A 25,241-nucleotide genomic window follows, 5' to 3' on the forward strand; every position below is an offset into this window, starting at 1 on the left:
TGTTATTCACAAATATTTTAAGCCAGTTTTCATCAAACATAAGAAAATGAAACCTGCCTTTTCAGCCCCAATTTGTAAACAGGTGTAAAGCTTTTTAAACATTAATCTCAGAATTTCAACTGTTCATCGTTGAATTCTCCTTTCCAATCAGACAATGTGTTTTCATTCAATAAAAGTCTAGAAGGAGCATAAACATTCATCCCATGTTAGGGCTATTGATAAATACTGCAAGAGCTCCTCTCATGGTTAAGTTCAACTGTGATGACGTAGTCAAGTCTGAAATCATTTTCCATAATTTCAAAAAGGGCAACACTAAACTTTTTTTCAATGTTGAAAAAAAACATCATAAATATACCCCAAATCTAATGGCACTACTGATAAACTGCTACTGAATTTAGAAAGAGGGCAATGTATTGCCTATAAAAAGTCGCTCTTAGAGTATAATTTTCTTTTTCTCTCCCAAGCTACCAATTATAATACAAATTATATTGTTATAGCAGTTTAGTTCTCTTTACCAGCCTCTCCAATTTTATTCAGATTTTTCAACAAACAAACAAACAACAATAACAAAACAGTGGACCATCAGATTTACTTTCTTCCCAAAGAAATTCAAACATGAAGACTTGAAATAAATAGGTTAGAAGGCAAATCAAGTGCTACCAGTTTAAGAGTAAGACAAAAACAAGGTAAAATAAAAAGATGTCCAAAATTATTTAGATATCAAATGCTAGAAAGAAAAAAATAATTCAGGAAACTATTCTGGATATGTCACCTTTCTTAAAGATGGGCAGCTATGTTCTCAAAAAAAGCTAGAAACTAATTTTTTGTTTAATCTGTGTTACTTTCCACTGTAACACATTAATTTTTACCAAACTTGATGTGAGAAAGAAGAGTTAGTTTCTGCAAACTGGCAAACCTGGTTGTCATAGTGTTTTTTATTCAAGTCAACCTGATGCATTTTATAGATTGCTAGTTTTAAAGTTTAACAATGGTTCTCTAGATATTCAACAGCAATGTCTATATCATAAACAGTAATAGTTTTTATATATAAAACATACAGTAGTATCCTTCAGTCATGCTGTATGTTCAGAAATCCAATAAAATCTACTTGAAATAATTGGCAATCCTGATGCTTTCTAACAATTTGGTCCTAAAAGCTTCACATTTTAGAAATAAATGAAAAAGCATGTCATTGAAGGAATCTGCTGAGTGTTCTGGAACGTCAAGAGTTTAACATAACTGAAAAGACTGCTACGTGAGAAAATCACCAGCGCCCATGGAATCCCAGGGACCACCTTGGGAAGAAGCACAGTAAACACCAGCAAGGGAGGGACCAGAAGGAAACGAATGGCATCTTTCCAGAACTTTGCCAACTGTTCCCACAACCCAAGTCTGTTTCTCAAAGTTGCACAAGTGCTTGGAATAACTCTGAAGCAATTTTCTTCAGAGTTTAAAGGCTTCAGAGTATAAGTGAAGCTTCCTAAAACAAGAAGCCTATGTTAACACCACAAAATGGACTCACTCAAGTCTCTTCTTAGAGAAAAAAAAAAGAAATAAAAAAATGTAAAGTCATGAAAAATTCACATGCAGCTAACACATGAAAATACCAAATACACACAAAACTCAAAAGCAATTTTGCATGTCTAGGCCTGAGACGTTCCTTATCAGAAATAAAGATTCCCTACCATAGAAAAGACAGCATTACAGCATACTAGTATTAAAATCTGCTGATGTATCTTAGTTCTTACTCTATTTCCTACCTATCATTTACACAGCCCGCCTCCTGCAAATTAAAAGACACTATTAGGAGGCTTAGGAAAAAAGTGGCTCCAAAGCTGGTTTAAAATAATTTTTTATTGCCCAGGATATTTTTTTTCTTGTGTCTTGCTTTTTTTTTGTTTGTTTGTTTGGTTTTGGGTTTTTTTTTGTTTTGTTTTGTTTTGGTTTTTGTTTTTGCTTTCTTTTTAATAACTATAAATTCAAGCTTTGGGAAGCTTGACTTTGTCTTGGAAAACAAAACAAAAACTAAACAACAAAGCATTTTATATCATTTGCTAATAACCTGATCTCATTTTGAGATGGTAGTTACACTGCCAGAGTAAAATTCCTACCATGAATGATACAGGTCTAATTCTGGTGGTACTAACAGGAGACAATAGCATTGTTGACAAAATTATAATCTGCTGGTGGCATTTGCGGAAAGAAAGCCCTTGCAAATTTCTAAACAACAGTAAATTCTGTTAGGAAATTCTAAAGTGTCTTACAGGCCAAAAGGGAATATAGTTAGTAAAATGCCTCAACCGAGTTTGAATAAAATACTGGAATTGAGAGTTACTGGACTGGATATGTAAAAATAGGGGGGAAGGTTGGTCATGCTTACAATGGTCTCAAGTTCAAATAAACTACTGTGACAATACACCACTTCACAGGCCACACGCATCTCCAGGGGCTTTTCCTTCCCTCAGTAGGTGCTGGCTGAAGGTGTGCTCAGTCGCTTTCCAATATAGATGCTGAAAGGAAGCAGAATGTATCATGTCTCACTTGTTTCTACAGCTCCACACCAGCTTGTCCCCAGGTTGATCCTTACCGAAGAACTATAAGCTTTTCAGTTCCTGCAAAAGGCTCTAACAGCATATATGCACAGTTTCCACACCCCGAAGTTACCATTTTCTTTTATTTAGTATTTATTTTTGTGGTGCTGGGGGTGGAACCCAGGGTCTCACACATGCCGGGCAAGTGCTCTACCACTGGGCCACACCCCCCGTCCACTGACTTTTTATTTTATTTTACTTATTTATATTTGTGGGGCACTGGGGATAGAACCCAGGAGCGCTCCACCCCTCAACTACATGCCCAGTTCTAATTTTTTATTTTGAGACAGGATCTCACTAAGTAACTGAGGCTGAACTGGAACTTTAGATACCCTTGCCTCAGTCTCCTGAATACCTGAGATTACAGGCAGGCAAACCAGTCACCAGCCCTGCAGATATGATTTTATCTGATTCTGTCTACTTATTAAGTCGGGTCTGAACAGCCAAAGAGAAGAGACCCCTCCAAAGATTAAAGTAGAAGTCCTTTCCTTTAAGACGTTTCTTTATGGTGGACAAAAATTTCTACTGCTATGTCAAGTAAGAAAACATATGCAAAATTACTTGGGTGTTGGGTGTAGGCAAAAAATTAGAGCTACCACTGCTTTAAAGATGGCTCTTACTGGAGCTGGAGTTATGGCTCAGTGGTAGAGCACTTGCCTGGCATGTGCAAGGTCCTGGGTTCGATTCTCAGCACCACGTGTAAATAAAGTCCATTGACAGCTTAAAAAAATATATTAAAAAAAGATGGCTCTTACTAATAACTCTATAAAGGATTAGGGACCCAATGGGACCTTTCATGCCAAGCAAGTATTTGACCTCTTAGTAACACAAGCAAAGGGATATTAAGAAAAGAACTACCTCCATCTCTAGTGCAATTAAAGCAACCAACTTTTTAAGCCTTTTTTAACATTCATCTCTATAAACAGCTACACATAAGGCAAGAACACAGTCTGAAGATTTACAAAAGTGGGTTGGGGAGATAGCTTAGTTGGTAGAGCGCTTGCCTTGCAAGCACAAGGCCCTGGGTTCGCTCCCCAGCACCGCAAAAAAAAAAAAAAAAAAAAAAAAAAAAAGATTTATAAAAGCAAGAAATACTGCGAGGTCATAAAACTACCTCTTTAGGGCAAATGAGCTACTGAGTCGTCATAACCTAATAAAACCAACCCAACCCCTACATCTCAGGGTCCACATGCTCCCTTCCTTCACAAGCGCCTCCCATTTTGATGCTGGGATTCCCCTTGCTGCCTCACACAGGCAGATCAAGCACCAGAGAGACAAGGGGTGTTACTGGGAGTCTGTCTCTGCTGTGCTGAGCTCCTTATGGGGAAGATAAGGAATAATCCATCTCTTGTGGATCACATGTGAAAACTGACCCACTGGGTATGGTTAAAGAGCCTAACAGATAATGTCTTTAAAAAAAGAAAAAAAGAACAGCAACTATTCATCACTCTTAAAATCCTTCAGAATTATATTTCTTCAACTGTTCAAATCTAGGGGAATAAAACTATTAATTTAAAAGATTTGTCTGAAAAAGTAATAAACTCCAAGTAAATACAAGGTTGATTTTAGAATAAATGAAATGTTACAGAGTAAAAAAGACCAGTAACCATAATAAGCATATCAGTTTCTCTCAAGAACTAACCAATGAAATGGTGTATTTTACCATCTGGGGGAGAAAAAATCATATTAATCCCAAAATCACGTGTTAAAGATTACCTTCTGTTATTCAAATTAGCCAAGTTTTAAACAAAAACAAAACTCAAAAGCAAAAATTAATCAGAGAAGAGTTCACTAAATACTTCTTACCCATCCAGCTCCTTAGGAGGCTGAGACAGGAGGGTGGCAAATGAGGCCAGCTTGGGCAACTTGGTCAGACAGTGTCTCAAAATAAAAAGTAAAAATACAACGATGGCTGGAGATGCAGCTCAGTGGTGAACTGCCCACAGGTTCAATTCTCAATAGCAAAACAAAAACAAAAAAATTAAAATCTCACTTAGGGAATTAATAGGAATATCTTATTCTCAAACGAGGGGAGAAAAACCTGTTATTAAAACTGCCTAGGGTTGGGGTTGTAGCTCGGGGTTCAACACTTGCCTAGTACGTGTGAGGCACTGGGTTTAATCCTCAGCACCACATAAAATAAAAATACAAAAATAAAGGTATTGTGTTCATCTACAACTAAAAATACTTAAAAACCAAACAACCCCCACAAACTGCCTACTGATAGACCAATCAAATTTAATTTTTTTTTTTTGGTACTGGGGATCAATCCAAGGGGCGCTTTACCACTAAGCTACATTCCCAGTCATTTTTATTTTAAGACAGGTCTTGCTAAGTTGTCAAGGCCTTGAAACTGAGATCCTCCTGCCTCAGCCTCCCAAGCTGCTGGGATCACAGGCATGCACCACCACGCCCGGTTTAATCATTGTTAAGTTTCCTCTATTTGCACTAAAACAGTAAAAGCAAAGCAATACCAACTGCTTTCACATTCATTTCTTACATCCCAACAAAAGGTATGAGGATGAAATGAACAGAAAAAAACTTTAAAGAGTTTAATGGTACTTACCCTAGCCCTAAAGCCAAAACATGAGAAAGGAAGAGAGATGGAATGAACACCTTCAGAAATTCTGCAGAAAAAATACCGCCTTTCTTCATGGCTCCACTTTTCCTCATGCTTAGAGACACGGAGCGCTTGGGATGTCTGAAGTGGAACTCCCTGAGAGAGGAATCCAGAGGTGGAGTCAGAAATGCATCTGCTGGACGTACCTCAGGGATCTCTAGGCCCCCTGCAGAGCCCACGGAGACAGGAAGAACTTACTTGGGTGGAACATTTTCAGGTCTACTGGACCAGTCAGATACCCAGTCTGCACTTTTCTTCAAAACCTCAACTTCCTTCTCTCCTTCTACCACTTCTTCTTCTGACTGTAAAGAAGAATTCAAACTTCAACAAAGGAAAAAAAAAAAAAAAAAAGAAAAAAAAAGAAACAGAACAATTCCTTCTAATACAAAGACAAATCTGTGGACAGAAAATTAACAACTATAATTTGGTGCGGAAGGTTCTGCACCAGTGATTTTCATGTTTGAAAAAGGCTATTTTTCTAAAAAGGTTGACAAAATGACCTAAGAGTAGTTTATATCTTAAAAAGTACTCAGTGAGCTTGAATGTTAGTATAGTGAAGCACAGACTATGAACTTCAAAAATTATTTAGGGATACAATGATAATAAAGTTTGGAAAATCTTGATATCCATTCAATCTGCGTGTCAATGAACATCCATTATATTATTTTCCTTATTTTTAAATGCATTTAACTTTTCATAGTCAAAAAATAAATAAATGCTAACATATCCAAAAAGGATATAACAAAATATAAGTGATGACAAGTGAAACGAGTGGGAAATGTGATGAGGAAATAAACAATGGTCTTAGCGCTCAGATGATCATGTAGATTAATGTTTTACATTCATCAATTTTCACTTGCATTGATCCTATAAAAGAGGAACTGTTAAAACCCACTTTACAGACTGGGAAATTGAGACCACAGCGTTAAGTACCCTTCCTAAGCTTCCACAGTTAGGAAGTGGCAGGGCCAGCATGCAAACCAGGCAAACTGTAGCACTCCCTATGCTTAAGCAACACGCTTTACTCTCTGGAAGATTATATTTTTGAGATAAGTCACTACACAAATATTTCCTGAGGTTTTGAAACTGTGTGCAAAAAAGTTTTTTTGGAACAATCTATTGTAAATTGAGTCAGAATTTAACACTTATTGTATCAAATAAATGAAAAAGAAACTTTTTATTGCTAATGACAACCTGAAGTTTCAGGCCAAGATTTAAGTCAAAAACACTTAAAGTTTACAAAAACTTCCATTTAACAGAATCCACAGGCCTAAGAAATTCCTCAAAATGACACAGTATTATTTCTTCAGTTTTAAAGAATGTGACACTATGACCCCAAACCAAAAGGTCTCAAAGCTACAGAGTGTTCTTATTTTGTTTGAACAGGATTCATTCTCTGACCACAGCTTTCATTCCTTTCAGGAAACAGTTGCAAGGCTGAGCCTGACATGTCCACAAGCTTTTGCCTTCACAGGTCTACTTCTTGACGACAGGAAGGACCTGTCATCCTTGATGCCCCAGGAAGGACTTGGACACTGGCTCTCCATTTACTCCCTTTCCTACCGAAACCAGAGCAAATCCCCGTGGATGCCTGCTACTCTTGTCAGTATCACTCTTATCTAGTTCTGCTGAACTTGGCAAATCCCATCGAAAGACACAATGCAGCATTTAGGATTGAGCTTTTTTCCACTGGGTATTGAGATTACTCAGAATCATGAGTTGGGTCTTTGGAGTGGCACTGAATCATTCTACATCAAAAACAATAAATTGTTACAATTTACATACAGACCAGTTCCTGTGCACACAACATCTGACTTCAACATACTGCAGAGCCTTTCTGCAGTTTCCTCCTGCGGAGTGGCCGCCCATCTCTCTAAACTGCTCACAGATGTAGGCTCTGAATTTTGAACAAATTAGTATTTTGCACTTTCCAACAGAATGAATATGCAGTATGAGCTTATGCTTTAAGCTTTTTTTTTTCCCCCAAGATGATGCAATTTTTCTCTCAGCTGAGTAAAGCAAAAGTCATGCTGGATTAGTATTTTAAAAAGCAAATCAAATTCCAGGTAAGTGTCTAAACTTATCTAATGCTTACATGAAGAATGGTAAGCTCCCCTCGTTTAGTACTGCATGAGTTTCCTTTCATTTATTTTAAATTTGCCACTTTCAGGTTTTAAATTGTCTTCCACTTCTTCAGAAAATAGTAAATGTGCACTTGGTCTAATTATATAAGATTTATGCTTTTAACAGAATCAATGATCTTCTCTCTGCACTTACATCTATTCAAAGAAGAGTCTGACATTTCAGACTGTTCTTGCGTGGGGGCCCCTTATCTTCTACACAGTTAGATTTTCCTTCTCTGGCCAATCCTGTTCTCCTCGGTCTCTAAAGTGAATATTAAACTGCATACTGTGATCCATGAACAGACCAGCTTTACAAGACAGAGGAGGTTATTTTCAGCTGGATCATCTTCCAGTGACAACCACATTGTGCTGGGGGACCTCTTTAGTCCTAAAACACAATGCGGAAATGTCTTCAAGAGACCACCTGCAGTCCATTTCCCAATACAAAAGGGCTGAAGAAAATAGAGACTTGAGCACTATTATCCTAAAAGTAGTCTTCACTATCTTTTTCTAAATGTATCATTACCTTAGCAGTCCCTGTACCATAGCTCATCAGACCTGCTAGTTCATTCGCAAGCCTGTGAGCTCTCCTGTGACCAATTCCATTCAGTGGTTAATTTCAGCAGAAGGAACAGGGATCACGCACAGGCTTAGGAAGACCCACTTTCTAGCACTTACTTCCTTTGTTGTCTTAAAAAAGTAATTAATTAGAACAAAGTTTCATTTTCCCCATTTGTTCATGGAAATGACATCACCTCTTTCACTGTACTGAGAACATTAAAAGTGAGAAGTATTTTTTAAAATAAATTCAGCACCATATCCAGAATCTATAAAGAACTCAAAACTCTACACCAAGAATACAAATAATCAAATCAAAATGGGCTAAGGAAATGAACAGACACTTCACAGAAGATGTACAAGCAATCAACAGATATATGAAAAAATGTTCAACATCTCTAGTAATAAGAGAAATGCAAATCAAAACTACTCTAAGAGTTCATCTCACCCCAATTAGAATGGCGATTATCAAGAACACAAGCAACAATAGGTGTTGGCGAGGATGTGGGGAAAAAGGTACACTCATACATTGCTGGTGGGGTTGCAAATTAGTGCAGTCACTCTGGAAAGCAGTATGGAGACTCCTCAGAAAGTTTGGAATGGAACCACCATTTGACCCAGCTATCCCACTCCTTGGCCTATACCCAAAGGACTTAAAATCAGCATACTACAGAGATACAGCCACATCAATGTTCATTGCTGCTCAATTCACCATAGCCAGATTGTGGAACCAACCTTGATGCCCTTCAGTTGATGAAGGGATAAAGAAACTGGGCATATATATACAATGGAATATTACTCTGCAATGAAGAATGATAAAATTATGGCATTTGCAGGCAAATGGATGAAATTGGAGAATATCATGCTAAGTGAGATAAGCCAATCTCAAAAACTAAAGGACGAAAGATCTCGCTGATAAGCGGATGAGGACATATAATGGGGGGGTGGGAGGGGTTAGCGTTAGGGTTAGGGTTAGGGATAAGGAGGGTGGTAAGAGTGGAGGAAAAGAAGGACTGTATAGAGGGAAAAGAGGGGTGGGAGGGGTGGGGGGAAGGGAAAAAAAAAATAATGAATCAAACATCATTGCCCTATGTAAATTTATGATTACACAAATGGTATGCCTTGACTCCATGTACAAATAGAGAACAACATGTATCCCATTTGTATACAATAATAAAAGAATAAATAAATAAAAAGGAAAAAAAATTCAGCACCCTAGCTACACCTGGCAAATGATAGTGCTTCTCCTTGCTCCTCCTAGAGAAGCTTAAAAGGTTACCCGTCCTTTACACCACTTATGATGAAGCATACTACAAGTCCTTTGTTTACTGTTTTTAAGTGTTTCTTAACCCTAAACATCTTTCTCATTCATGAAAAAATTAATTTCCCCCAAATCCCAAAGCAATTAATTTTAAATTGTTTCTTCAATTTACAAAGAAAACAATGTAAAAGGCTTTTCAAAGTTAAATAAATGATCCCTATTCATATCTCCCTTATTAAAAATCTACTCAACACTATTTTTCTTGCAGGAATTAGACTGCTTCTGTCAAACCTACTCTTGTTTGAACTGGCAGATCAGACTGTCAATGAGGTTTATCCTCTGCCTGATGAGAGTCAATGCTCCTTTAGGTACTTGTTTCTGCAGAGAGATCACACTGGCAATCCTTCCAGAATCTGACATAGTAACTCCTAAACTTCACAAATTCCTCTGGAATTCTAAAGTGGATGTATTCAGCTCTAGAATTCCATGTCAACTCAGTGATCAGATAAGCTTAATGGTATGCCTGCCATTCCATAACCCAAGAAAGCACTTATCAAAGTGTTCCATGGAGTTATTAAGAAAGTAAGGGGGGAATATGCATGGAGGAGAGGAAGGTGTAAGGTCAAATAAGCTTGGGAATGAAACTGATTTCTTTAATGCAAGAATTTTCAAAGCTACTACCCAGGGGCATACTGGTGAGGAGCCAGGGCTGCACTACTGTGAACTAATCTGACTTCAGAACTGTTTTATGGAGCTTCCCATTGAGTAAATATTTCTCAGACGCATTTTAGAAAACGCTAATCTAGATCTTCAATCTGTATACAGAAGCCAGTACTGACTGAAGACATCTTCTCTGGATAAGGCTACAGCACAGAACTAATTTCATCTCCCTCTCTGCAGTGGGGACATGTACTTTTTAAACATTAGTTACAGTTTACTGCACAGGAACAAACTGACATAAATTAGCCAAAGATTCAACATTCTCATTAGAGCACCTCACTATACAAAGCTTTGCCATTCATTACAATCTTCTCTATAGGATAAGGTGCGTCTTAAAATATATGGGTATTCAATCTGTAGATTTTCTAGGTTTCAAAAAGCAGCAAAAATAGAACACAAAGTAGGGAGAAATTGTGCAGACTTTTGAAATAGAGTACTGGGCAATTCTAAACAACAGAACTATTTCTAGTGCAAAGGGGCACAGGATCATGTATAGTGAGAACACCACAAAACGAGTTTTTTAAGAACTCATGTAAACATTCATTCAATATTTTTCAAGCACCTTAACACAGGATAAAAAGAAAATATTTCTTGCCTTCAAGAATCTGCATTAGGGGGTTGGGGATATAGCTCAGTTGGCAGAGTGCTTCCCTTGCAAGCACAAAGCCTTGGGTTCAAATCCCTAGCACCACAAAAAAAAAAAAAAAAAAAAGAATCTGCACTAGGGGCTGGGAATATAGCTCAGTTGGTAGAGTGCATGCCTCACAAGCACGAGGCCCTGGGTTCAATCCCCAGCACTGCTAAAAAAAAAAAAAAAATCTGCACTCAAGTTAGGTGTGGCGGTGCACACCCATTAATTCCAGCCACTCAACAGACTAAGGCAGGAGGACCACAAGTTCAAGATTAGTCTCAGCAACTTAGTGAGACCCTGTTTCAAAATGGAAAACAATAAGAGCTGTGGATGTGCTCAGTGATAAAAGTGTCCCGGGTTCAATACCTTGTACCATCCCCCCAAAAAAAAGACTGAAAAAAGGTGATCTGATACGTATGTAAGGTTAAGGTTGGCTGTGAATATTCTAAGTCATTAGTAACAATTATACACTCCCCATATTTTTTTTTTTGATGCAAACCTCTGTAAGATTTAATTTTTTTTATTTTAATACTATGTTTCCAACCATATCAATTCCTAGTGAATTATTTATCTTCTTTAACTCAAGGAGGCCCACCAAAATTTAGATGAATGGTTTTCTTTAGCTGCAAATTCACCTCAGAAGTCACTGCTTCGATTTCATATGCAGGCAAAGTTTTCACACCTGATTCTAACACAGCCTCATTTTAATTTATTGCAACCTTAAATAAGACATCTCAGTTTTCTATTTATAAACTCAAAAAGTAGCCTGGAATATTGAAAAGCTATATCACAGAAAAGAATTTTTCAACTCTTTTAGGGTGAAAGGGCTCTAAATTCTTAGTTCTAAAGTGCAGCAAGAACAAAAATTATCCTAAATAAACTCCCCAAACTCAGAAATTGAGTAACTTAAGACAGCTTCAAACTATTCTGAAGATTTCTGAACAGTCTTATTTTTCAACATATTTCAACAAAACAAATTTACTTAAAGAAGTTTTGACTTTCTTAACTGCTTACTATAAATCAGAATAATAAACACACACACCTGAGAGCTATGGTCCTGCTGGTATGCATCTCCACATCAAACATGATCTGCCCATCTTCTTGAGGTGAAGGGCTAGGAGAGAAAGAACCAAGCTATAGCTTTACCCTCTTTTTATCAAATCAATTAGTGTCTACGGGAAATTAGAAAATCAAGTTACAGCAAATGACTACACCAAAGCAGTTTAATCCAAAAGTATATCATAACCCTACACAGCAAATTTCATGTGATAAATGAAATCAGGCACTCTTACAAAATGTACTAGACTTCACCAGTGGTGGTGAATTCCTTCACAAAGATTAATCTGAAAAGAAAAAATTACATACAGCAAAAGACTGTCACATTCTCATTTTACTTTTTTTTTTCCCCCCAAAAAATGCAAAATGATCTTCAAGTCAGAAACCTAGCTTGGGGTTCTTTTTCTCAAAGATTTTTTTTTCATCATTAAATAATTTGCTCCCAGCAGTTTTTCTAAGTATGAAGAGTAGTTCTTTGAGACTCCTTCAGACGATCTTCAAGATTGTTTTCTTTCACAATATAAGGATTTATTTGCTATTTTCATTGTTATTATCTCATAAAATTATAGCAGAAAATTCTACCTGATGTGTGACATTATAGCAAACTGGATACAAAAGCAGTGAGAATCCAGCTATTCTCTATTAAGGCAGATATTAAATTTGCAAAAACTTAAGAAAACTATCACTATTTCTGATGAATTTTTTTGGTTATGAGAAAGCTGTTTTTCATTTAAAAAGTTACTTATGTTAAAATTTAATGTTTATTATTTTTCAGTAAATAGAACATATTCTAAATTTTGTTCTAATTCTTTTGCAGTGGAGGTGGCGAGAGGATTGGACCCAGGCTCAAGCACGCTCCACCACTCAGCTACAGCACCAACCCATTTGTAAATTTCTAACACAGTGAATATCCAAATACACAACCTACATGCAAAGCTCTTTTAAGACTACAATGGAGACCCAAAGACCACTACTCTATTTATTTCAGAAATATATCTGAGATATTTCTGAGTGAATATATAAGGTTATACGTGAACACAAACCTTTATGACAGTACAAAATACATTCCCAGAACTACAAAATTACAGATAATTCTTAGGCAAAACACATGATTACAAACTGTACTCGATACAATAAATACACAATGTTCTAAGTTCATTTCTTAGTTTTATCAATGTTCCTGTGTAACTACAATGAGTCACTGGATTTTTCAATAGATATGTAGTGTTCAGTTCCACGTCAAATATACGAGGTCTGAAAGTGTTCCACATCAAATATAAGAGGTCTGAAAGTGTACCTCAGTGGTAGAGCACTTCCTAGCATAGGCAAGGCCCCTGGAATCGACCCCTAGCACCAAAAAATAAAAACTGAAACACTCAAATAAAGTAGAGATAAAAAACAGACTGTGTTACCTTGCTCAAAGGAACATACATTAACTATTTTTTTTTTATTATTTTATTGTAAACAAATGGGATACATGTTGTTTCTCTGTACATGGCGATAAAGGCATACCATTTGTGTAATCATAAATTTACATAGGGCAATGATGTTTGATTCATTTTGTTATTTTTTCCCTTCCCCCCACCCCTCCCACCCCTCTTTTCCCTCTATACAGTCCTTCCTTCCTCCATTCTGCCCCACTCCCTAAACCTAACTCTAACCCTAACACTAACCCCTCCACCCCCCATTATGTGTCCTCATCCACTTATTAGCGATATCCTTTGGTTTTTTGAGATTGGCTTATCTCACTTAGCATGATATTCTCCAATTTCATCCATTTGCCTGCAAATGTCATCATTTTATCATTCTTTATGGCTGAGTAATATTCATTGTATATATATACCACAGTTTCTTATTCATTCATCAATTGAAGGACATCCAGTTGGTTCCACAATTTGGCTACTGTGAACTGAGCAGCTATGAACATTGATGTAGTTGTTTCTCTGTAATATGCTGATTTTAAGTCCTTTGGGTATAGGCCAAGGAGTGGGATAGCTGGGTCAAATGGTGGGTCCATTCCAAGTTTTCTAAGGAGTCTCCACACTGCTTTCCAGAGTGGCTGCACTAATTTGCTAGCCCACCAGCAATGTATGAGTGTAACCTTTCTCCCCACATCCTCGCAACACCTGTTGTTGCTTGTATTCTTGATAATCGCCATTCTAATTGGGGTAAGATGGAATTTTAGGGTGGTTTTGATTTGCATTTCTCTATTACTAGAGATGTTGACATTTTTCCATATGTTTGTTGATTGCTTGTAGATCTTCTTCTGTGAAGTGTCTATTCATTTCCTTAGCCCATTTGTTGATTGGATTATTTGCATTCTTGGTGTAGAGTTTTTTGAGTTCTCTATAGATTCTGGAGATTAGTGCTCTATCTGAAGTATGATTGGCAAGATTTTCTCCCACTCTGTAGGCTCTTTCTTCGCATTGCTGATAGTTTCCTTTGCGGAGAGAAAGCTTTTTAGTTTGAATCTATCCCAGTTATTGATTCTTGCTTTTATTCTTGTGCTATGGGAGTCCTGTTGAGGAAGTCTGGTCCTAAGCCGACATGTTGAAGCTCAGGACCTACTTTTCTTCTATAAGATGCATGGTGTCTGATACATTAACTATTAAAGTAACCAAGAGCATATGTATAAGGTTACTGTATAGAAGTATTAGTGAGACTGACTCAAAAATAAGACCACCAGAAATATATCTGACTGATTAGAACTAGGTACCTTAAGACTAGTATGATCAACACAGGAGATTCTTAAATGACAGGAAAAGGGAAAAGATGGTTCTAGTCAAACAAACATATCATATCATATAAACTTAGAAAACTTTTAAACAAGAAAAGTTACGCTATAGCACAGAAAACCATCAGAATAGAGGTATTCCTGTCCTCAGTTTTGTCCTTGATGCTTCATAACAGTGTTGGCATCAAGTTAAGGGCCAGCTTTACATGGCTGGGACCAAATCCAGGCAGGTAGAGTGACAAGAAGGAATCCTACTGCAGCACTGTTCCACCTCTGCACTGCTGCCCCTAACACCAATCTCGCTCTCCACTGGTGAACTGCTTGCTACTCCTAACAAGTGGAGTGCAATAGGCTTCAACCTGGCTCCTACTGATCAGCTGGGGAGGTTATAAAATATCTCTGCCCCATCCTCACAACTGAATCAGAAGCTGTAGGATGGGGTTTGTGCACTGGTATTTGTAAAAGTTCCCTTGAAGAATTTAGTGGGTAGTCAAGCATAAAAATCTCTATAACTGGGTAGAACAGAAAAAGCAAAATATACAGGGGTTATCTTCTAATAATCACTGTTAAGGACAAAAATATATCTACGGAATAATTTATAAACACAAATAGCTCTGGGACTAATATTCTACAATCCTAAAAACTCCTTCACCTACAAGAAACATTTCCCTGGGCTGGGGCTGTAAGTTCAGTGGTAGAGCATTTGCCTAGCATGTGTGAGGCACTGGGTTCAATTCTCAGCAAAGCATATAAATAAATAAATAAAGGTCCATCAACTAAAAATAAAAATATATTAAAAAAAGAAAACATTTCCCAACATCTTCAAACACAGAGCTGCACGGCAATTCAAATGACATTTATTTTGAAATGTTTTTAAAAGGTCAAGTGTGTAAGATACCTGAGGAGAGTACTAGGCCTCCTTTGTCAGATGACAGTAACCCAGAGCCTGGAGTATGCAAGCTAAGTGATAAGAAAGTGCTCAAAAGCATATGCCATACCTCTTTTCACATATTTAGAAACCCAAACTTTAAATACCACCTTAGGAAGGTGTATCATATTCCATCAACTGCAACCAAAATGAAATAAGAGTACCAAATAAGCAGGTGCTTTTTCCCTGGACCATGTGAACAACAGGTTAATGGACACAGTGGTATCATTATTAAAGGTTCATGTACTTGAATGTAGAGTGAAATATGCAATAACACGCAGAAACCGTCACAAATCTAAACAGAAAAATATAGAAATCCTTCAGCAAATTCCATGATATAAATAAATCTTCATTCTGAAAGAGACTAATGCTCCTGCTATGGAATCAATGACAAACTGCTCAGAAAGAGCCACATGCTCTTGTTCTGCTTATGACAAGAGTCATCCCTGGCTATAAAATGCATGGAGACAAGTCAGAGATGATGCAGGGGAGAAGGGGGTGCTCAATGTCCTGCCCGGTCAACAAGCCAGCCCTCTGTCTGCCTTGATAACACCAGTGGATCCTGAGACACACAGTAAGGTCTGGCAGATTTAATTCAATTCTCTCTTTTTTGACATGTTTTTTCTGGTAAACACAAATAGTTGCTATAGACACAATTTCTGTAAAATACAAAAATGTTATGAAACATATCCATAATCCTGTCCTCAGAATAAAGTCACTGTTTACATTTTTAAATGTTCCCTTATTCCTCCTCCTGTGAGTGTGCATTTTCAACATGCTAAATGACAGTTAACTGATAGTCAACCAGAAGATTATCCAGTACTCCATAATACAAACAGTGTAGCTGCCACTACACTGAGTTTTAAATGTCTGAAAGGCTGAAGCAGGAGGATTAGAAGTTTGAGGCCAGCCTCAGCAACTTAGTAAGGCCCCAAGCAACTTAGTGAGATCCTGTCTCAAAATAAAAAATAAAAAAGGGCAGGGGATCTGGCTCAGAGGTGAAAGCACTTCTGGGTTTAATGCCCACTTTAAAAAAACAAAAAACAAAAAACAAAAACAAAAAAACAGAATCTTTAAGTGTCATTTAATAGCTAGTCCCTCTGGAAAGGAAAAGCTCAGAGAGGGTGTCAAATTAATAACTTGGTTTCATTCTACTCACACATCTCTCTGAATGCTTACTTTGTAACCATAAACATTATCAGTGGATTTTGCTTTCCCACATAAAACAAAAAAATGAGACCTGAAGTAAAAGTTCTCTTGAGGAACAGAAAGATCTTCAAAATGAACTATCTTTACAGAGAGAGGTTGGTGCTTCCACTGTGCAAATACTGCCAGAACTTGAATCAACTTGCAGTTCCTGTGAGTCAAACATTTAATAGTGTCTGCTGCATGCCAGCACCATTACTGACAGGGTGCAAGGAACAGCCGCATGGCCCTCCTCTAGGAGCTTCACCATCCAGAAGGGGAGAAAGACATCTACACAGGCAAGTCAAGGCCCAATGCATTTGGGAAAAGGACACAAGGACAAAGGAAAATGAGAGGAAGTTAGATTTATTCTACAAATTAACATTCATGCTACTAAATTTTAAACTGAAAAACATCTAAAAATAAAACAAATAAAAAAAATTACTTAATCTGGGGAAAACCAGTGGGCCTGCAAGTGACTGTCAATTAGCTGTTTGATTTAAATACATATGCTGCAATAAATCAGGAAGTGGATTTTGTTAATTAGAAACTTAAGCAAATGATTTTTTCTCATGGGAATTAGCCCTGTAACCCACCTGTCTCCTGAATGACACCAAAACATGGATCTCACTTACCTGTCACAGTGAGAACTGCCTCTTGAACTGCTCTGTCCTGATTCATGCTGTGCATCCAACAGAATCTTTTCCATGTCTCCATTGTGGATAGAGGAGGAAGAAGGTACGTGTTCCAGCCCCCCATTCTTCCCATTGCCATTATCATTGCCATTGCTGCTATTCATAGGTAACTCCACCCAGGAACCTGTTGGACAAGTCAGATAAGTTAACCATGGCAAACTGAAATCCATCATTTGCACAGATGCTAATATGGGGAATTCTGATAAGAATTCTCACTTGCCTCAAAGTGAATGCAAAAGTATTCTGAAGAAAGTAAACAAGGTGCAATAAATTAAAAATCTATACTGTCCTGTTCCTGAAGCAGCAATTACAATTGGTTTAGTGCAACTGACCAATTTAGAAGAAGCTGGAAATCTAAACTAACTTTTTAGAAAACAAGTTTTCTAAAAATAATTTTCTCTCTGCTTAAAGTTTAGTCTACAATCAACAATTTAGTTAAAAAAAATGAAGCTGTTTTTCAAAAAATAAATAGCCACTTCACTACTAGATGGGCTACTTGCCTTTAATATTTTAGTTCACACACATACACTCCTTATCCTGCCTGTTATTTAGTATTTACTCCACAAATTAAATAGTAAATTTTTGACTTAGAAAAGTCTTAAAGTTCACCAAAATAGGTTAACAACTATACCTAACTACCACAAACAATGATGAAGCTGCTGAAGAAATCTATATTCAAGCAAAAATTTTAATTTGTGTACAAATTTAGAGCATAAAATTAATGCAGCTGGTACTTAACAAAATCAGGTGAAAATGATAAAAATTCTGGGAAGAAAACAGTTTTAGCTCTAGTCCCTAGATCTGTTTCTTCCTTTCCTTTAAATCTCACTCTTTTATTCTGTCTCCTCTTTTACATACTAAACATACCTTGTGATGTGACTCTTCTCTTTTCTCTCCACAAGTTCCTACTTTCTAGGGTTTTCATTAAGCCCTGCTGGTTTGGAAGCAGTCACTGCACAGAGCTAGAGAGAGGTGGATTTGGGGGTAAACAGTCAAAGAGGGTGGAGCCTCAGGAAAAGGGGAGGGAATTGGTAATCTGCATAGGTCTTGAAAAATTTTACTGGCTCAATGAGTTTGCAGAACAATTAGTGCTTGAATTTTAATAAGAATTGATAACAGTAACCAATAAATCCACTTTACAACAAAAAGAGATAGAAGAGTGTTTTCACAATTTCCCTTCCTTACAATAGATTTTGTTTTAGAAAATATAACCCAGGAGGTTGGTGGGGCCATTCCTCTGAATTCTCTGCAAAATGTTGAAAAATCCCAGGGCTAAATGCAAAGTTCCATCAATCAATCAGAATAATCACTAAAACCAAGTCAAAACCTAAAATATACACTAATCGAGGCCATGACTATACCTGATTCAGAGTGAGTTCAATGTAGCTCTTACAAGAGAAAGAAGGTCTCAGGCACACCTGGATGGAAATCTGACCCTACCTCTCCCCCTCCATGTACAACCTCTTTGCTGCCTTCAGCTTCTTCACTTGTAAAACAGAGGTAACACTGCCTAGGACCTACCTCCATGGGCTGCGAGGACGACTAACCATAGTAATATAAAGTGCCAAGTAATAGGAGTTTATACACATGCTAGTTAAAAAGAGTTTGAATCTCAGCACAGTGTTTGCTAAATAAATTTATCCTGTCCTTTCCACTGAAGGCAGACCCAGAAGCTGTCACAGTCCCAGACTTACCACCTAGGACGGTGCCACCAAAAGTAATAATCCCAAGTAGCAGAGCTGAGAGAGATCATTAAATATTTGGAGTCCCTTTGCAGTCTAAAACATTGCAAAAGCATCTTTAAATTTAGAGTTCTGCAAAATGTTGTTGGGAAGGGGGGAAGAGAAAGAGACAAAAACAGAGACACACTAGAGATGGAGAAATAGTATATCCTAAGCAAACGTTTTTTCCTAGTTCCATTGCTTCTAGAATTTCAAACTTCTTTTGAACCAATGAAAACAGTTCTTCTTGTACAGAAGCCCAAAGTGCAAAATAAACAAAAGCTCAGAGCTACACTGGCAGAAACAGAACTAAGGAACCAGGAGTTCCAGATGGTCTCTGTGGAAGTCAGTCTTCCTAAAACACAACGATTGTGTACTTGAAGTACATGTGATCAAAAAGATAAAAGGTAGCACCAATGCCAGGTTTTCTGGTCCCTACTTTCTGACGGGCTTCCAAACCAATATTTGAATTATATTTTCTGCACTAAAAATACATAAGCCATCATTAATGCAGCATATATTTTAAGGACCTTGGAGAGACCCACCCAGACAAGTTTAGTGAAAGTAATATTCATGGTGGCCTTAATACTCTGGAGCACATTCATGGCACTTCTGTTTAAGGCAGACCATTTTAATTTGGCAAATGTTATTACAGTGGCTAAAAAGAGACTAAGCCAGATCCTCACCTATCACTTAATGCTTTCACCCCTGGACAAATTGCTTAACCTCTTTGTATCTCAGTTTCCTCAGTAAAATAGGGATGACAGTAGTATTTGCCTCACAGAATAGTTAGGATTAAACGAGTAAAGTGAGGAAAGATAAGGGTCCCTGTAAATGCTAGGCATGTGTCAGCTACAATAATTATATTCTGTATCTTTTAAAATCATTTCTGATTGCAAAACATAATGAGTTCCTGGAAAATACAACATCAGTATAAAATGTAAAACTTAAGGCCTCCCCTCAAAACGTCCTGTTCCTACTCCAAAGGAAACGACACTAAGTGGTTTTATATGGAGATTTCTGGACTTTTTTCAAATACAGTTGTTGAAAGACAGGTGCCCTAACACAGAGCTACATCTCCAGCCCTTTTTACTTTTTCAGACAAGGTCTCAATAAGTTGCAGAGGCTGGTCTCAAACTTGTTATCCTCCTGCCTCAGTCTCACACGTGGCTGGGATTATAGACGTGTGCCACCATGCCTGGCTTGTTTTTGTATTATAAACAAATAGAATTGTACTGTACAGACATTTCTGTAAGTAGTGTATTTTACCTAAAACTTTGGAGATGTCTTTCAATGTCGATACTTGTGGACCATCACTCTTTTGACCACTGCATCGCACCTCACCTTTTATGAAGATGTACCATACTTAACCACTATCCAATGGCAATGGGTAACACTACCCAAGTGATTGTTTTAACAAAGGTTATTGTAACTGGGGCTTCAAGGAACATTTTGGAGAGGAATTTGGCAATATGTATTAAGAGCTTAAAAAGGTAGATTAACTCAGTAATTCTCTTTCAGAAACATTCTACAGAAATATACAGAACTACAGAAAAATTTATGTGCACATTAAGAGCCTACACGTTAGATTGATCTTTTGAGTAATGGAAAAAAGCAAATCCGTCTTTATCAATAGATACACTACACATACTTTTTCCCCATTACCTAATCACCTCCATTTCCAGCCTAGGAATTTCCTAAAGCTCTAACTTTACCAGTTTTCACAAAATCCCTTTTCACTTGGAAAGGAAGCACGGCAAGATATGAGGATTGTGCTGTCCAAGTAATACAGAAGAAAACAGTTCAGGGTGAATTCTATTCCTAATATGCACGCTTTAAAATAAGAACTGAATGTCTTCTCCATTATTTTTAAAGACTATTTATAAGCTGAAAGTCGTTCCTCTATGCTGGTTTGTACAGACACAATGACATGTTTTCTAGTGTAAGTCTTTGGGAACTGCTCAGAAAGATCATGAAGGTTGATCCAATAATTGTGATCACATTCAATCCTAGAGTTTCATAATCACCAGTTCAATCCTCTCCAAGATCGGGGAGGAAAAGAAGGAAGAGCATTTCTCCTCATTTCCCCCCAACCTTTCAAGGCTGTGTGTAACTCGAACCCTCAACAGGGACAGCATGGTTCAAAGTTTTTTGTTTGCCTGTTCAGGAATCTGATGCTAGAATCCAGACCAGGCCCTCACAGTCACTGGCATTCTTCGAAAGAACATGTTGACTACTTTGCACAAGTGGGGTATTTACACACCAGTGACTTATTTATTCAAAACGCTATTACAAGGCAGTGGCATTTCATGTGTCACAGTCTTAAAATCCCTCTTACCATACTTGGGGAGCAAGAACACTGTGATTGAAGAGCTTTAAAAAGAAAGAAAAGGCTGTTTCCCCCCACTGCAAGCAATAAGAATTACACAACTATCTTAATTTTCCTTATACAGGTCATATTGAATCCTTATGATATAAAAGTCTTATTCAAATATTCTTAAGGAACTTCGTAGCTTTCTTAAGACTAGAACTAACAACTGGAAACGAACTTTCAACTTTGCCTTCTAATTTGTAATGAAAGTAACAGTCCCCCTAGGGTGGCAAAAAAAAAAAAGGAAAGAAAGAAAGAAAGAAAAATCAGAGAAAGGTTTCACTATTTCAAATATTCAATAATTTGCTATTCAAACTCTGCTTTGACCCCTGAACTAAAGATAAAATCCTAACCAGAGATAACCTGTAGAAGTTTCATCTCCTGTTTTCACAGTTGTGCAACTTAACCCAACAAAGTACTAGAACTTATCAGCAATTCAGATACTATTAGAAGCCTGAATAAGTTGTTTGGCCCATGCCTAAAAATCGCTTTAAGGAATCAATAAGGTTTCCTGTTTGTTCAGTCCAGTGTTGCGTAATGAGCTTAAAAAGCAAACAAAGAGACAAGACAGTAATTAAATAAGGCATTATCAAAAGCTTTTAAGTACTTTTGAAGTTCAGCCTATCCCAAATAAATATTTTTACCTAGCAGATTTCCAAAGCAACATCTGTATCCCATGCAGGTTGAGTGTTCTTCCACTTCTGCAAAAACTAACAAAAACGTAGCGGGAACTGATTGGCCAAAGACATCAAACACCTCATTAGGTCTGCCAGACACCAAGATAAACATACTTACAGTTCACCACCATCCCCCACTTTGGGCTAAAGGGTCAAAGGAAAATAAAGCCCTTTGCTTTCTGTGAAATCATGAACATGTATTGACCGAACACTTAACTCACAAGAAAACACTGAGCACAACTAAGAAATAATATACTAAAAAGAAATAAGGCAGGCTGGTCACTCTGTACATTAAGCAGAATGACAAGCTGACAGAAATAAAATACACACTCAGGCCCATTAAAAGATGTGTCCTGGAAAGAGAACCAGATTGGATGAAAGTGGAACAGGGCTCTAGGTCCCAGCCAGCTCTGGACTTGGGAAAGACCCTTAACTGTAGCCCAGTATCTTCATTAGTAAATAATAGGGAACATTTATCTCTGAAGTCTCTTCTCATTCTAAAATACACCTAAGTGTATGCTAAAAAATGGGTAAAGCTCCATATTAATATGTGATACAAGTAACATTTAAAGATACATAAACTGACACTTATTTACCGTGTGAAACAGTATGATTATCTTATTCTAGAACAGATACTTTGAAAACCTTTTTAAAAATCACATTTAGGAAATGAGTCCATCAAAGGAGGAGCAGCAGGAATAACATGAATGCATCTTAAAATATCCCATTCTATCCCCACCCTGTGAGGCCAGGAAGTCTCTCCCCTAAAATATTTAGGCCATTTTGGAAGCACCTTCCTCTTATGAAAAAAGACGGCATGCATGACCTTTAAGCATCCAAGTGGTTTCTAAACAATTTCGTCTGGCCGTATGCTACCTCTTTCATAAGAGAGGAATACAAAAAGGTTAGGCAAGAACCTTTCCAAGAGTAGGCGCTCTCACGACACCCGGAACAGAGTTGGGACAAGATGTCTGAGCACCAAAATGTTAGGAGAAACAAGTCTAGTTGGTGGAAACTCCATCCTGCCCATGTGTCTGTTTTAATTCCGTTTTTTGAAAATCCACTGTCCAGACTCCGTGATGTGTGCAGCGTGGGTGGTTCGCAGGCTGTTCTTAAACAGGCTCACTGAGTACGCGACCCACCGTTTAGGACAAGAATTAGGTCCCCGGAGCAACGTGGGGGAGATCGCAAACAGGAGAAAAGGAATCGCAGGAGCGGAGCCTCCTCGGCGCACACGTGACTCAGGTAACCGCCCGAATTACCAAATGGTTTTCCTGACCCGCATGTGGCAACAAAGGGACGCCGCCCGCGGGCTCAGGTCGCTGCCCCGAGCCCCGCCGCGCGGGTGGGCTGACGAGCCCCGCACACCTGCTCGGCTGCACGTCCCGGCCGCCCGCGCCCCGCCCGCCGCGTCCATCCCCCGGCGTCCCCGCTGCACGTCCCCAGCCAGGCCCACGTCCCCCACGGCCCGCCCCGCCCCCACGGCCCGCCCCCTCGCCGCCCCGCCAGCTCCGCTTCGGGCCAGTACTCGGGATCTACGCGACCCCCGTCAGCTCGCCCCGCGACAGCGGCCTGAAGCAGCCCCAGCCCAAGACCCTGGAGGAAGACCGACAGGCCGTGAGGAAGACCCGAGCGCCTCCTCCTGACAGGACACGGGAGCTGTCATTCACTCGAACATCCTCGGCCTGGACCAATGAGAGGCCTTCTCCTCCCGCCCCCCGCGCGGCGCTGGCGGCGGCGGCCGGAGCAGCTCCTCCTCCCCCATCCCTCCACCGAGTCCGTCGGCCCATCACTCACTATTGAGGCCGGCTGCGGAGGCAAAGCCTGTTCCCCCTTCCTCGCAGTTGTTGTTGTTGTTGTGTAGGGCGGCGGTGGCTCAACTAAATGAGACGACATCGTCGGGCGGCTGGAAGACCTGCGGCCGCAGCAAAGAGCGTCTCCGGTTCTCGGGCGGCAACACAACAAGCCGAGTCCCCCCGCCCCCTTTTCTGCGCCTGCGCAGCCCCTCCCCTTCCCTGACGTCAAGGCCCGCCCCCGGCCACGTGATGACAACACAACAAGCGGCGGGGCGGGGCCGAGCGGGGGCGTTCCCGTGCTGGTCCGGTACGTGCAGACGCGGAGTCACGCTGACGCGCGAGCCTGGAATGAATTCTTGCATGTAATTTGGGCTGACCGGATGCGATGAATTATGCAGATGGCACTGGGATAGAGGATAGGGAGAACTGTGGAATGAGGAGTGCGCGGTGCCGAGGTGCTAGCGCCCAAATCTCCCACACCTACAGGAGCTCCACGTTGTAGCCAATCCCCGTGCATTTAGTTTTAAATATCTGTTAAGAACTCACTTCTGTAATGGGTATCGTGACTCAAAGCAAAAACTCCCAGCTCCTTCCTGTCCTTAACCTAAAATAAATCCGGTGAAACAAAACAGGGGAACCTAAGGTCTCCAGATCTTTTGTTGTTTCAGAATTTTTAAAAATATGAATTGCAAACATAACATGCTGTCGTGGTAGAAAGAAAAAGGAAATTCAGAAAAACACTGAGAAGAAATTACTCAAACCTCATCAACCACCTAACCTATTTTTGGAGCATGACTTGAGAAGCAATGTATCCTGTGCGTGGGTGAATCTAGACTATGTTCCTAAACACTCCTAAATCAGATCTCTGCGACTCCTTGATCTGACTTGAGTGTGGCCGTGTATTTCTCCTAGTCTGTTACTTTCTTGTAACTTCGTATCACTGTGCAGACCGATGACGTTGTAGTGTGACTAAATCTGTCACCTCTACGTGCTTTGGGAAGACGCTCATCCAGGATTATGAATCTATTCTCGCATAACCTTTATCTAATTCTCTTATAGGCTCCACTTTACGTTTAGACCCTTAACCCGCCTGAAATTTACCTTTCATATGTTGTCATTATTTAACGTCAAATTTTCCAAATTTTTAAGTCAGTTGACCCAACGATTCTATAATTTTTTAAAGCAGTCTTTCTTCCACTGATTTGAATTAGCTTTCTAAGGTTCTAATTTATGCCCACAAAACATGTCTAATTCTACTGTCTACAGTTATTAAGTAACCATTAGAAAAATTTTCTTTTGTCTTTTAAATTTTTTTCATGGCTATTTATTCTTCAAATAAACTTAAAAATAAATCTGTCTCAAATTTGACCCTGTGTTGGTAATTATTATTTTTATTTTTTAATAATTTTGGTGTTGGGGATGGAACCCAGAGTCTTCTGCAAGTGCTCTCAACTCTGAGCCACACTTTCAACCCCTTCCGTGTTATTGAAACAGGTGATACATTAAACTATTCTTCCTGTTTTTTAATATATTTGAAAAAAATCAACACTAAAATATTATTTAAAAATTTTTAA

At 38.7% G+C, this 25,241-nt stretch overlaps 1 protein-coding gene across 1 annotated transcript; it reads right to left on the reverse strand.

Annotated features, from left to right (window-relative positions):
• Positions 1-1,860: 1,860 nt before the first annotated feature.
• Bnip3l (BCL2 interacting protein 3 like) lies at positions 1,861-23,782 on the reverse strand. Its single transcript, XM_047550257.1, is given in 8 exon segments — positions 1,861-2,510; positions 5,158-5,307; positions 5,410-5,513; positions 11,547-11,563; positions 11,566-11,618; positions 17,043-17,226; positions 23,669-23,734; positions 23,737-23,782. Coding segments are annotated over 8 exon segments (654 nt in total). The 5' UTR covers positions 23,768-23,782; the 3' UTR covers positions 1,861-2,461.
• Between the last annotated feature and the right edge of the window lie 1,459 nt (positions 23,783-25,241).

The sequence above is a fragment of the Sciurus carolinensis genome, chromosome 4 (genome assembly GCF_902686445.1).
Source record: "Sciurus carolinensis chromosome 4, mSciCar1.2, whole genome shotgun sequence".
Lineage (NCBI taxonomy): Eukaryota > Metazoa > Chordata > Mammalia > Rodentia > Sciuridae > Sciurus > Sciurus carolinensis.